This window comes from Schistocerca serialis, chromosome 1, assembly GCF_023864345.2.
Source record: "Schistocerca serialis cubense isolate TAMUIC-IGC-003099 chromosome 1, iqSchSeri2.2, whole genome shotgun sequence".
Classification (NCBI taxonomy): Eukaryota; Metazoa; Arthropoda; class Insecta; order Orthoptera; family Acrididae; genus Schistocerca; species Schistocerca serialis.
The window spans coordinates 1,093,785,652-1,093,799,026 of NC_064638.1; the positions used below are offsets into that span (position 1 = coordinate 1,093,785,652).

General features: G+C 40.1%; 1 protein-coding gene across 1 annotated transcript in view; it reads left to right on the top strand.

Annotated features, from left to right (window-relative positions):
• LOC126455618 (DC-STAMP domain-containing protein 2) overlaps positions 1–13,375 on the top strand; it is a 315,015-nt gene that overhangs the window by 14,720 nt on the left and 286,920 nt on the right. Inside the window, exon 2 of the mRNA XM_050091384.1 lies at positions 889–1,028. Within this exon, the coding sequence (XP_049947341.1) occupies positions 889–1,028 (140 nt within the window). The remainder of the gene's footprint in view (positions 1–888; positions 1,029–13,375) is intronic.

Below are 13,375 nucleotides of genomic sequence, written 5' to 3' on the forward strand. Positions count from 1 at the left end.
ATACCATTTAAAACTAGTGGAATGTTTAGCAAACATTGGAAAATGTATGTTGGGAATTGCTAGGGGTGACAGGAAAACAAATATGATACCAGGGAATGATCAGTATGAAAGACTCGAGTAAGGCTGTAGTGACAATGGTCTACAGATAGGTGGGTCATGTAGTTGTAGATGGATGAAGGAATTCTTTGCTGGAGTCCAAGAAATAAGAAAAGACTGAGACAAGATCCTGATGAAACATAGACTTACATTAGAAAACAAGCAGGAGTAGTGTGGATGCATTTTGTTGAAGACCACAATGATAATAATAATAATAGAGATTTTATTGTCTTTAGGCTATTACAGCAATTGACAGCATCAAATGTAGTTACAATTTATAGTACAGTGTGATAAGGTATTGACTACTGAAATATTTTAGCTTATATTACAATAAATGTATAGTGGGTCATCTCTTGGATTACTGCATTTTACAGTTGAAGAATTCATTGATATCATAGAACGGGTGGGCAATAAACCATTCATGCAGTCTTTCTTTGAATGTATGTTCAGGAAGATCCTGTATAGCATGTGGCAGCTTATTAAATAGTTCGTGCCCTGTGACTTCATAGCTATTTATTGATTTTGATAGTCTGTGGTAGAGTCAAGAGGAGAACTTTACCCAGCAGTGAATGTCAAATTTTTGCTGTTGCTGCTGATTCAGTACAAATGGATAAAAAAAATCAAGATTACATCCAATCTGTTTTGCCGTCCACATCTTTTCTGTGTAACTCACAATTCTGCAGTCATTTTGCAACATTTGAAAATGCATGGAACTGCATAGTTCTTGAGACTCCTTTTGATAAATAAACTGCAGGAATATTCTTTACATAAAAATTTTTCTTTGGTTTTCAGTGTCAGAAGATTTGTGAAACACTGGTGTTTCTGTACCAGATGGTGCCAACCTGGTACTCACTTCGGAAAATTTTGGCATAAGCTGTTGTTTTACGGTACACTTGAGAACTACGTAATGACAAGCTGCCTTGGATTTTTTGGTAAGGAAATTTAACTAACAGACTGAAATTGTCAGTATATTTTAACATACAAAAAAAACATACTGTCAAAAAAACGGGAGCACATTGAGGGGGTATGTGATGTTATTTCAGGGATTATAAAATCAAATCCAATATACAGTGAACTTACCAGTACATGCCAAATTAACTTGTTCTTTGACGGGAGGTACAGATGTCAAGGGCTTACAGTGTACTTGGTGCACCATAAGGTCATCCTTCCTTGTGTTGGTCAGACATGGTTGACCGGAAGTTTGACAATGAATACACCCGCTCTCACGTTCCTATGCAGTGCAGCATTGGGCAACTGTCAGGTCCAAATGCCGTAGCAAATCTGGATACTGCATGATTCTACCAGCTGCCCAAATGGAGCCCCACAGTGAGGCCCCTTTCAAACTCTGTTAGGTGCTGATAATGCTGCCGTCTTTCTGTCCTTGACTCTTTTCATGCCTTTTGTATGCCATCCACCCATAAAGTTCTTAGACTTCTTCTCTTCTTAGCATATTATCAGTGTCGGAACAGCAACTATTATGTCAACGTGAACTAATCTGCATTTGACCAATCAGTTGTGAGCAGGCAATGTTAAGTAATGGATGTGCAACCATAGTGTGTCAATGTTGTTGCATCACAAATTGCAGTAGATTGTCCAAGATGTTGTCCACAATGTTTTGAAGATGAGAAAAGTGTGCGCAAAGTTTGTCCTGTACTACACTGTGACTCCCAAACAAAAACAATGATGTATGGATGTATGCAGTGACTTCATTGGAATGCGAAACATGGGCAGTTCTTTTCTGGAAGAAATCATTACTGGTGGAAAGACTTTGTGTTATCAATACAAACCCACTACAAAACAACAAAGTGCAGGAATTCACATGTAGCGACAGTGCTTTGACGACATGACCGACATTCCATTTAATTTGAAATGCAAGTTGAACAGCGTCCCAAAGAAGGACTTTTCTGATAGTTTCAGATAGTGCATCGTACTCAAGTGGCATGAGATTATGTAGAAGAGATTAAGCATTAAAACCACTATCTTAACATTCCTCTATTTTTAATTAATCTCACCTCAAAACTTTTTGGACTGTCAGTGTACTTACACCAGGCCTCGTAACAAAGCTAAATGCAATCAAACTAATGTACTCTGATGGCCATTCTATATTTCATGGAGAATTGCAACGTCAATCATTTATGTACATGCCATTGGTCTGTACATATCCAAAGTTACATTGACGCTTGCCCATTCCTTCTGCTCTGTGCTTCACAGCTTCTCTCTTTTTTTTTTTTTTTTAACTGTTATTTCAGACTTCTCTCATTTTTTATAAGTATGATTGAACATCTGTTAGCTGAAGTGAATTTGATAACTTCATGTTCTGTAAGTCAAAAGCCTTCTTTGTCACAGCACTGTAATAATATTGCATTGTGCAAGTCTGTGATGGGCCATGCCCAAAACGTATTATGAAAATAAAGGAGTTGGGTCATTCCATGTCAGTTCAACCAGGGCTCCAGCTCATAGTCTTAGATTTGACTGAAATTCAGTACACTAATTCTACCATGTGTGGAACACTCGTGTACAAAGTATTAGTTTCCCCTACCAATTAGTTCCAGAATTATGACTTGTGAAAGAAGGTGGCATGACCCGGAAATTGCAACCCGCATCTGGCAATCTATCTTCAGACCCAACTTCAGGTTTTAATAACTTTGGAACTATTCCACACAGTCCAGTGAAATTTTTACAACCCAGTAACATCCATTTAGAGAACACATTCCATGAATCAAAACACCAACAACATATTTCTGAGGGAAAATAAAAAATTCCAAAATGTGATTAAAAAAATGTAATACGTTAAAAGATACATATTGTAGGTGCCCTCTATGCCAAATATAATTCACTCAAAAGGGGTATAAATTTTTTGTGGTAAGCTTAATGTGGCCCAAACACACACAGAACTCATCATGCCCATATCAGTCACAAAAACTGAGTTACATGCACACGAAAATACAAAAATTTGAAAAATTACCTGAAAAACATGGATTTTCGAAGTGTGGTAGCACAAAAGGGATAAGTGGTATCCAAGCCAAATTTCACACAGTGCATAAGTAGACCATAATGATATATATCTCAAAATTTCAGCATGTTATTGCAAGACATTTGTGTACAATGGAAGTTGACAGATGTATTTAGTGATGTGGTCATTATGCCACAACACAATTTTGTAAAAACATATCATAAACTGTTCTGCCTCTTCTTATCCTCTCCCACAACTTTTTAATCACTAAGCAACAACATATAGACAGATTAACACAAACTATCATTAATGTTTACTGCACCTTAACTGCTAAAAACCAGTTGATTGTGCTTCGAACAGAAGTTCTCCCACACTTTAGCTACTGTACTCTGTACATCATCATCATCATCATCATCATCATTTGAGACTGATTATGTCTTTCAGCGTTCAGTCTGGAGCATAGTCCCCTTTATAAAATTCCTCCATGATCCCCTATTCCGTGCTAACATTGGTGCCTCTTTTGATGTTAAGCCTATTACTTCAAAATCATTCTTAACCGAATCCAGGTACCTTCTCCTTGGTCTGCCCCGACTCCTCCTACCCTCCACTGCTGAACCCATGAGTCTCTTGGGTAACCTTGCTTCTCCCATGCGTCTAACATGACCCCACCATCTAAGCCTGTTCGCCCTGATTGCTTCATCTATAGAGTTCATTCCCAGTTTTTCTTTGATTTCCTCATTGTGGACACCCTCCTGCCATTGTTCCCATCTACTAGTACCTGCAATAATCCTAGCTACTTTCATATCCATAACCTCAACCTTGTTTATAAGGTAACCTGAATCCACCCGGCTTTCGCTCCCATACAACAAAGTTGGTCAAAAGATTGAACGTTGCACAGATAACTTAGTCTTGGTACTGACTTCCTTCTTGCAGAAGAGAGTAGATCGGAGCTGAGCACTCACTGCATTAGCTTTGCTACACCTCGCTTCCAGTTCTTTCACTATGTTGCCATCCTGTGAGAATATGCATCCTAAGTACTTGAAACTGTCCACCTGTTCTAACTTTGTTCCTCCTATTTGGCACTCAATCCGTTTATATCTCTTTCCCACTGACATTACTTTCGTTTTGGAGATGCTAATCTTCATACCATAGTCCGCACATTTCTGATCTAGCTCTGAAATATTACTTTGCAAACGTTCAATCGAATCTGCCATCACAACTAAGTCATCCACATATGCAAGACTGCTTATTTTGTGTTCACACATCTTAATCTCACCCAGCCAGTCTATTGTTTTCAACATATGATCCATATATAATATGAACAACAGTGGAGACAGGTTGCAGCCTTGTCTTACCCCTGAAACTACTCTGAACCATGAACTCAATTTACCGTCAACTCTAACTGCTGCCTGACTATCCATGTAAAGACCTTTAATTGCTTGCAAAAGTTTGCCTCCTAATCCATAATCTTGTAGAACAGACAATAACTTCCTCCTAGGAACCCGGTCATATGCCTTTTCTAGATCAATAAAGCATAGATACAATTCCCTGTTCCATTCATAAAACTTCTTCATTATTTGCCATAAGCTAAAGATCTGGTCCTGATAACCTCTAAGAGGCCTAAACCCACACTGATTTTCATCCAATTGGTCCTCAACTAATACTCGCACTTTCCTTTCAACAATACCTGAGAAGATTTTACCCACAACGCTGATTAAAGAGATACCTCTGTAGTTGTTACAATCTTTTCTGTTTCCATGTTTAAAGATTGGTGTGATTACTGCTTTTGTCCAGTCTGATGGAACCTGTCCCGACTCCCAGGCCATTTCAGTTATCCTGTGTAGCCATTTAAGACCTGACATTCCACTGTATTTGATGAGTTCCGACTTAATTTCATCCACCCCAGTTGCTTTATTGCACTGCAATCTATTGACCATTTTCACCACTTCCTCAAATGTGATCCTATTTCCATCCTCATTCCTATCCCATTGTACATCGAAATCTGAAACATTACTGATCGTATTTTCACCTACATTGAGCAACTCTTCAAAATATTCCCTCCATCTGCCCAAGGAATCCACAGGATTCACAAGCAGTTTTCCTGACCTGTCCAAAATACTTGTCATTTCCTTCTTACCTCCATTTCGAAGACTGCTAATTACACTCCAGAATGGTTTTCCAGCAGCTTGACCCAAAGTCTCCAACCTGTTTCCAAAGTCTTCCCAAGATTTCTTCTTGAATGCTGCAATTATCTGTTTGGCTTTGTTTCTTTCTTCAACATAACTTTCTCTGTCTACCTGAGTTCTAGTATGTAGCCATTTTTGATACGCCTTCTTTTTCCTTTTACAGGCTGCCTTGACTGTGTCATTCCACCAAGCTGTTTGCTTCATCCTACCTTTACACACTACTGTTCCAAGACATTCTTTAGCCACTTCTAGTACTGTGTCCCTGTACCTTGTCCATTCCTTTTCCAATGACTGTAATTGACTACATTCAACTAACTGGTACCTTTCTGAGATCATTGTTATGTACTTGTACCTGATTTCCTTATCCTGAAGTTTCTCCACTCTTATCCTCCTACATATGGACCTGACCTCCTGCACTTTCGGCCTCACAATACCAATTTTGCTGCAGATTAAATAATGATCAGTGTCATCAAAGAATCCCCTGAATACACGTGTGTCCCTCACAGCCTTCCTGAATTCCTGATCTGTTATTATATAGTCAATGACAGATCTGGTTCCCCTGCCTTCCCAAGTATGCCGGTGAATGTTCTTATGTTTAAAAAAGGAGTTTGTGATTACTAAGCCCATACTGGTACAGAAATCCAAGAGTTGTTTCCCGTTCCTGTTGGCCTCCATATCGTCTCCAAATTTACCCATAACCTTTTCATACCCTTCTGTTCGATTTCCAATCCTGGCATTAAAATCACCCATGAGCAGAACACTGTCCTTGTCCTTTACTCTAACAACTACATCGCTGAGTGCATCATAAAAACTATCTATCTTATCTTGATCTGTCCCTTCACAATGTGAATATACTGACACAATCCTAATTTTCTTGTTAGACACTGTCAAATCTATCCACATCAGTCGTTCGTTTACATACCTTATTGCAACTACGCTGGGTTCCATTTCTTTCCTGATGTAAAGCCCTACACCCCATTGTGCTATTCCTGCTTTGACTCCTGACAGGTAGACCTTGTATTCTCCCACTTCCTCTTCTTTCTCACCCCTTACCTGAATGTCACGAACAGCTAAAACATCCAGCCCCATCTTACTTGCAGCCTCTGCCAGCTCTACCTTCTTCCCAGAGTAGTCCCCATTGATATTAATAGCTCCCCATCTCATTACCATTTGTTTGCTGAGTCGTACCTTGTACTCTGTACATTGAGTGGCAAATTGTACTGTCTTCCTGACACTGTGATAGGAACTGGAACTGTCATAAGAATATGTTCAAAAGGAATCCAACACCTGTCTGCCAAATGTGGCCAATGAAATGATCTTGATGGTCCTGCTGGTGCCATGAAGTTCACAAATACATCACCTTCTGCTTCACAGCACTCTGCAACATATCCTGAGTACCATTTGTCATCATAAACAGCAATAACATAGCAACCTAGTTGTATGTTGCTGCTTTTGCTTCTGAATCCTGAGTCAGACACACTGTGAAGACACATGTTGTGCATGAACCTATAGTTATAACCGGACAGTCTGCTCATCTGCACATTGTCAGAGTTCACTGGAGAGAAGTGATGATGGCTCCTTGTGTCTGCAACAGTTTTAACATGTTCTAGTCTGCTTTATAGCAACTCTTCGACTGATTTCACCTCATTTTTCGAAACATAGAATTATTGTATGCCAGAGATATTCTTCTGTACCCAGATAAATAATTGAAGAGGTGTTAGAATGTGACCTTCTGTAGGGTGCTGCAGACTAGCTCGTGATGCCATGCGCTTAATGGTAGCACCAATACCATCACATACATTTTTACCATGACTTGTTGTGAAAATATTCCGTTCTGCGTGAATCTGAAAATCATGGTAATGCACGCATAAATATTTGAAATTTTTACTGTTTTCGTACTTACTAGCTGCCCCATCACTGAAGTATTTCTCTAAATGTATGTGAGGCAGCTTGTTTTTCACATATGCGGTAACAGTGTGAATGTGGGCATGAACTGCAATGGCATCATGAATTAAACAGTCACTGATGTCTCTGTCATGACAGAGACATCACCTGATTCACCTCTATAGTAAATCGCAAATAGTTGGAGAATTGCTTGACTGTTGTCCCAATTATATCCTTGGATGGCATCTTGAACTATAAATGCATAATTTCATCTTGTTTCAAATAATCCTTACAAAACTGGAGATAAGCCGATTGTGCTGTTGCTGTGAAGCTGTGTGTGGTCAGTTTGTCCATTTTTTAATAACACATTTCAACAAAATCTTCCACTGTACTTTGCTTTGTTTCAAGACTTGTGCGATCCATGTGTGTCCATTGTTTATAAGAAACAAGTTCATTGTCATCCATAAGGAGCTCACCATACAGTTTGTTCTTCATGTGTTCTGCAAGATTTGCCTTACCAGGACACTTTTCACACCTGTGTATCATTCACTGGTAGGAACTGATATCACACACTAGCAGCTTCATTGCACCTTTGTAATCCAGACCAGAATGCTTTACAGCAGTAAACATCAACCTAGCATTTTGATGGGTCTCACATACACAAACATTGTGTGTGCCCCTTGCACTTACAGGCACAATCCATTTTGGCCGAAGATTGGAAAAAGATGATAAACCTACTTTGGTATTGGGATACTTTTCCTTGAATTCTACATATAGTTCTGGTATGTTGCATAGCAACAGTCTTTTTTGCATCTGTACACGTACATTTCCCATTTTCACCATTACATAGTCTTTTTTTCCAGGCATTATTCGGCTGTAGTCATTATTTTCATAAAACTCCGACACTAGCACCTTTATTTCTGAATGCAATTGCTTACCCTGAGCCTGCTGAAGTTATGGAAGCACTCCTTGGGTTGCTTTTATTTTCCTAGCTTGCTTTACCATATATGTAGAAACATTGAATTCCTTTGCAGTGTAGTCAATAGACCAGCTGGAAGGTGCAAAGGTAGGAATAGCTACTTTTTTCTGGCATGTGGATATGGCACATTTTTCTTTCAAATCATGCAGAATTTTGTCCAAATCAGAACATTTCTGGCATGATTTCTGTTCCTTTGGAGTAGACAGTTCTTCCTCTTCAAACATTAGCGTGTCAGCTAACAAACATAGAACCTAACAAACATAGAAGCTGACACAGGTAAATGGTAACAATACATCTGTGAGCGAATGCCTGCTGTACTGTCCTTATATAGAGGAGCACTATGGTACATGGCACAGCAGCTGCCATGCCATGAACTCAAGTCCTGTGACACACTGCAGGCAGCCTCTGGTGGCCAGTCCACACAGATGCCGTTGGTGGATGATTTGAGTGTAGCGCACTGTCAGCCTGATGCCGCAGTGCTTAGTCAGGTATTGTGTACAGGGTTATTGGGGTGACAGCAGCTGTGATCAGAGAGCCCATGGAAACAAAGGCATTCATCCTGGTCAAAAGTAGGATCTGGCCCGATCTTTGTACTGCGAACGGCTGAAAGCAAGGGGAAACTACAGCCGTGTTTTTTCCCGAGGGCATGCAGCTTTACTGTATGGTTAAATGATGATGGCGTCCTCTTGGGTAAAATATTCCGGAGGTAAAATAGTCCCCCATATGGATCTCTGGGCGGGGAGTACTCAAGAGGATGTCATTATCAGGAGAAAGAAAACTGGCGTTCTACGAATCGGAGCATGGAATGTCAGATCCCTTAATCGGCCAGGTAGGTTAGAAAATTTAAAAAGGGCAATGGATAGGTTAAAGATAGATATAGTGGGAATTAGTGAAGTTCGGTGGCAGGAGGAACAAGACTTCTGGTCAGGTGACTACAGGGTTATAAAGACAAAATCAAATAGGGGTAATGCAGGAGTAGGTTTAATAATGAATAGGAAAATAGGAATGCGGGTAAGCTACTACAAACAGCATTGTGAACGCATTATTGTGGCCAAGATAGATACAAAGCCCACGCCTATTACAGTAGTACAAGTTTATATGCCAACTAGCTCTACAGATGATGAAGAAATTGAAGAAATGTATGATGAAATAAAAGAAATTATTCAGATTGTGAAGGGAGACGAAAATTTAATAGTCATGGGTGGCTGGAATTCGGCAGTAGGAAAAGGGAGAGAAGGAAACATAGTGGGTGAATATGGATTGGGGGTAAGAAATGAAAGAGGAAGCCGCCTAGTAGAATTTTGCACAGAGCACAAATTAATCATAGCTAACACTTGGTTCAAGAATCATGAAAGAAGGTTGTATACATGGAAGAACCCTGGAGATACTAAAAGGTATCAAATAGATTATATAATGGTAAGACAGAGATTTAGGAACCAGGTTTTAAATTGTAAGACGTTACCAGGGGCAGATGTGGATTCTGACCACAATCTATTGCTTATGAACTGTAGATTAAAACCGAAGAAACTGCAAAAAGGTGGGAATTTAAGGAGATGGGACCTGGATAAACTGACTAAACCAGAGGTTGTACAGAGTTTCAGGGAGAGCATAAGGGAACAATTGACAGGAATGGGGGAAAGAAATACAGAAGAAGAAGAATGGGTAGCTTTGAGGAATGAAGTAGTGAAGGCAGCAGAGGATCAAGTAGGTAAAAAGACGAGGGCTAGTAGAAATCCTTGGGTGACAGAAGAAATACTGAATTTAATTGATGAAAGGAGAAAATATAAAAATGCAGTAAATGAAGCAGGCAAAAAGGAATACAAACGTCTCAAAAATGAGATCGACAGGAAGTGCAAAATGGCTAAGCAGGCATGGCTCGAGGACAAATGTAAGGATGTAGAGGCTTATCTCACTAGGGGTAAGATAGATACAGCCTACAGGAAAATTAAAGAGACCTTCAGAGAAAAGAGAACCACTTGTATGAATATCAAAAGCTTAGATGGAAACCCAGATCTAAGCAAAGAAGGGAAATCAGAAAGGTGGAAGGAGTATATAGAGGGTCTATACAAGGGCAATGTACTTGAGGACAATATTATGGAAATGGAAGAGGATGTAGATGAATATGAAATGGGAGATACGATACTGCGTGAAGAGTTTGACAGAGGACTGAAAGACCTAAGTCGAAACAAGGCCCCGGGAGTAGACAACATTCCATTAGAACTACTGATGAGCTTAGGAGAGCCAGTCCTGACAAAACTCTACCATCTGGTGAGCAAGATGTATGAAACAGTCGAAATACCCTCAGACTTCAAGAAGAATATAATAATTCCAATCCCAAAGAAAGCAGGTGTTGACAAACCTGAAAATTACCGAACTATAAGTTTAATAAGTCACGGCTGCAAAATACTAACGCAGATTCTTTACAGACAAATGGAAAAACTAGTAGAAGCCGACCTCGGGGAAGATTAGTTTGGATTCCGTAGAAATGTTGGAACACATGAGGCAATACTGACCCTACGACTTATCTTAGAAGCTAGATTAAGGAAAGGCAAACCTATGTTTCTAGCATTTGTGGACTTAGAGAAAGCTTTTGACAATGTTGACTGGAATACGCTCTTTCAAATTCTGAAGGTGGCAGGGGTAAAATACAGGGAGCGAAAGGCTATTTACAATTTGTACAGAAACCAGATGGCAGTTATAAGAGTCGAGGGGCACGAAAGGGAAGCAGTGGTTGGGAAGGGAGTGAGACAGGGTTGTAGTCCCCGATGTTATTCAGTCTGTATATTGAGCAAGCAGTGAAGGAAACAAAAGAAAAATTCAGAGTAGGTATTAAAATCCATGGAGAAGAAATAAAAACTTTGAGGTTCACTGATGACATTGTAATTCTGTCAGAGACAGCAAAGGACTTGGAAGAGCAGTTGAACGGAATGGACAGTGTCATGAAAGGAGGGTATAAGATGAACATCAACAAAAGCAAAATGAGGATAATGGAAAGTAGTCAAATTAAGTCAGGTGATGCTGAGGGAATTAGATTAGGAAAATGAGACACTTATAGTAGTAAAGGAATTTTGCTATTTGGGGAGCAAAATAACTGATGATGGTCAAAGTAGAGAGGATATAAAATGTTGACTGGTAATGGCAAGTACAGTGTTTCTGAAGAAGAGAAATTTGTTAACTTCAAGTATTGATTTAAGTGTCAGGAAGTCGTTTCTGAAAGTATTTGTATGGAGTGTAGCCATGTATGGAAGTGAAACATGGACGATAACTAGTTTGGACAAGAAGAGAATAGAAGCTTTCGAAATGTGGTGCTACAGAAGAATGCTGAAGATTAGATGGGTAGATCATATAATTAATGAGGAGGTATTGAATAGGATTGGGGAGAAGAGAAGTTTGTGGCACAACTTAACTAGAAGAAGGGATTGGTTGGTAGGGCATGTGTTGAGGCATCAAGGGATCACCAATTTAGTATTGGAGGGCAGCGTGGAGGGTAAAAATCGTAGAGGGAGACCAAGAGATGAATACACTAAGCAGATTCAGAAGGATGTAGGTTGCAGTAGGTACTGGGAGATGAAGAAGCTTGCACAGGATAGAGTAGCATGGAGGGCTGCATCAAACCAGTCTCAGGACTGAAGACCACAACAATAACAACAACAAGTTATTTGGTGTTTGGAACCATCCTCATATCAGTCTGCGAGAACAGCCCCATGTTTGTATTGAAAGGCGCTCATAGCCAAAAACCAAGTGTTGGCCAGGATGGAGAGTAGCCAAACAAGGAGCAGAACGTAATTTATATTTCAAAAGTCTGATCACATTCTTGCAGGCCAGCATCTACAAGAAAAGGAACATTCTTGTGGAACATCTCATGGAGGGGATGGGCCAATGTGGCCTCACTTGGGATGATTTTGTGACAGTATGTGATTTTACCTAAAAATGCTTTTGAGTTTTTTGAGAATGATAGGGCAAGGCAAAGTTGTGATGGCAGCAACATGGTGACATAAAGGCTTAGCACAGTCCTGATTAACCTCAAACTCCAAATATGCAGTGGATGGCTAAAAAAAGTGTGACATGGGCAAGTTGCACTTCAACTCTGCAATATGTGCGATCATGAACAAGGTGTGTAAATTATATGAATGCTATTCCATAGATGCACTCGTAATGACGATATCATTGAAGTAGTTGATGCATCCTAGAGCGGATATCATCAGTTTTTCCAAAAAATACTGAAAAATTGCCGGGCCACTTGTCCCACCGAATGGGAGGTGCTGATATTGGTAAAATCCGAAAGGCCTTTTAATCCCCAGGAGCAGTTTAGAATCCTCATCCAATGAAACTTGTAAATAGCATTGAGATGAGTCAGTTTTGGAGAAAAACTGCCCTCTGGCATGTTTATCCATTAATTCATCCTGATGGGGCAAAGGGTAGGTGTCAGTGTTAGATTGAATTCCTATTTCAATTGATAGAGCAAACCATAAGAGGAGGGTGTGTTTGGAAAAAGTGCAGTCATGCCATGGGTTTCAGGGTAATGTGAGCAACAAAATTAGTGGCACAACCTAAATGATCCTAAAAATGAGAAGGGAACTCAGAACACAGAGAATCTAACTGCTAGTAAGGGATGTGGTCTGAAACAAGCTGCATTGTATCTGAAATGGAAAAACCAAAAGCATTGAAAGCATCCAGACTGAACAAATCGTTGGCACCAGCATCATGTACTACCAAGAAAGTCAAGGAATGAACCACATATTTACACACAATGGGAGCATTAAGTACTTCAAAATTGGAATATGCTGCCTATTTTAACTCACCAAATGTCGAGTAACCACACATGTTCCACCAATTGCACTTCAATAAACAATGTATTATGAATCGTAAGCACTGGAGACACACAATTAATATCCATGTCCATGTCTGCTGGAGGGGCTGGGAACAACACACAAACGCCATTTGACCTTTTTTCCTACAGGTGTTGCAAGTCGCCCAGCACTTAGCGTACATGACCAAATCATGTTGCACAAAACAGTATGGGCAAGATGGGAGGGCAGAGTGCTGTCGTTGCTGTGCTTATTGTTGTTATTTGGCATTGTGCTGTCCAGTGCCGCATGGAAGTTATATTTGTATGGCTACCACATTGTCCTCCCACCGAGAGCTGACTGATGGTCAACAGCCAGGAACAGGAGCCGCTGCGATGATGTCACACCAAGCCACTGCCTGATCAGCTGCAGGGTGAGGTACTTCAAAAGACTGACAAGGTAACCTCCCCATCGCACCCCCCTCAGCCAC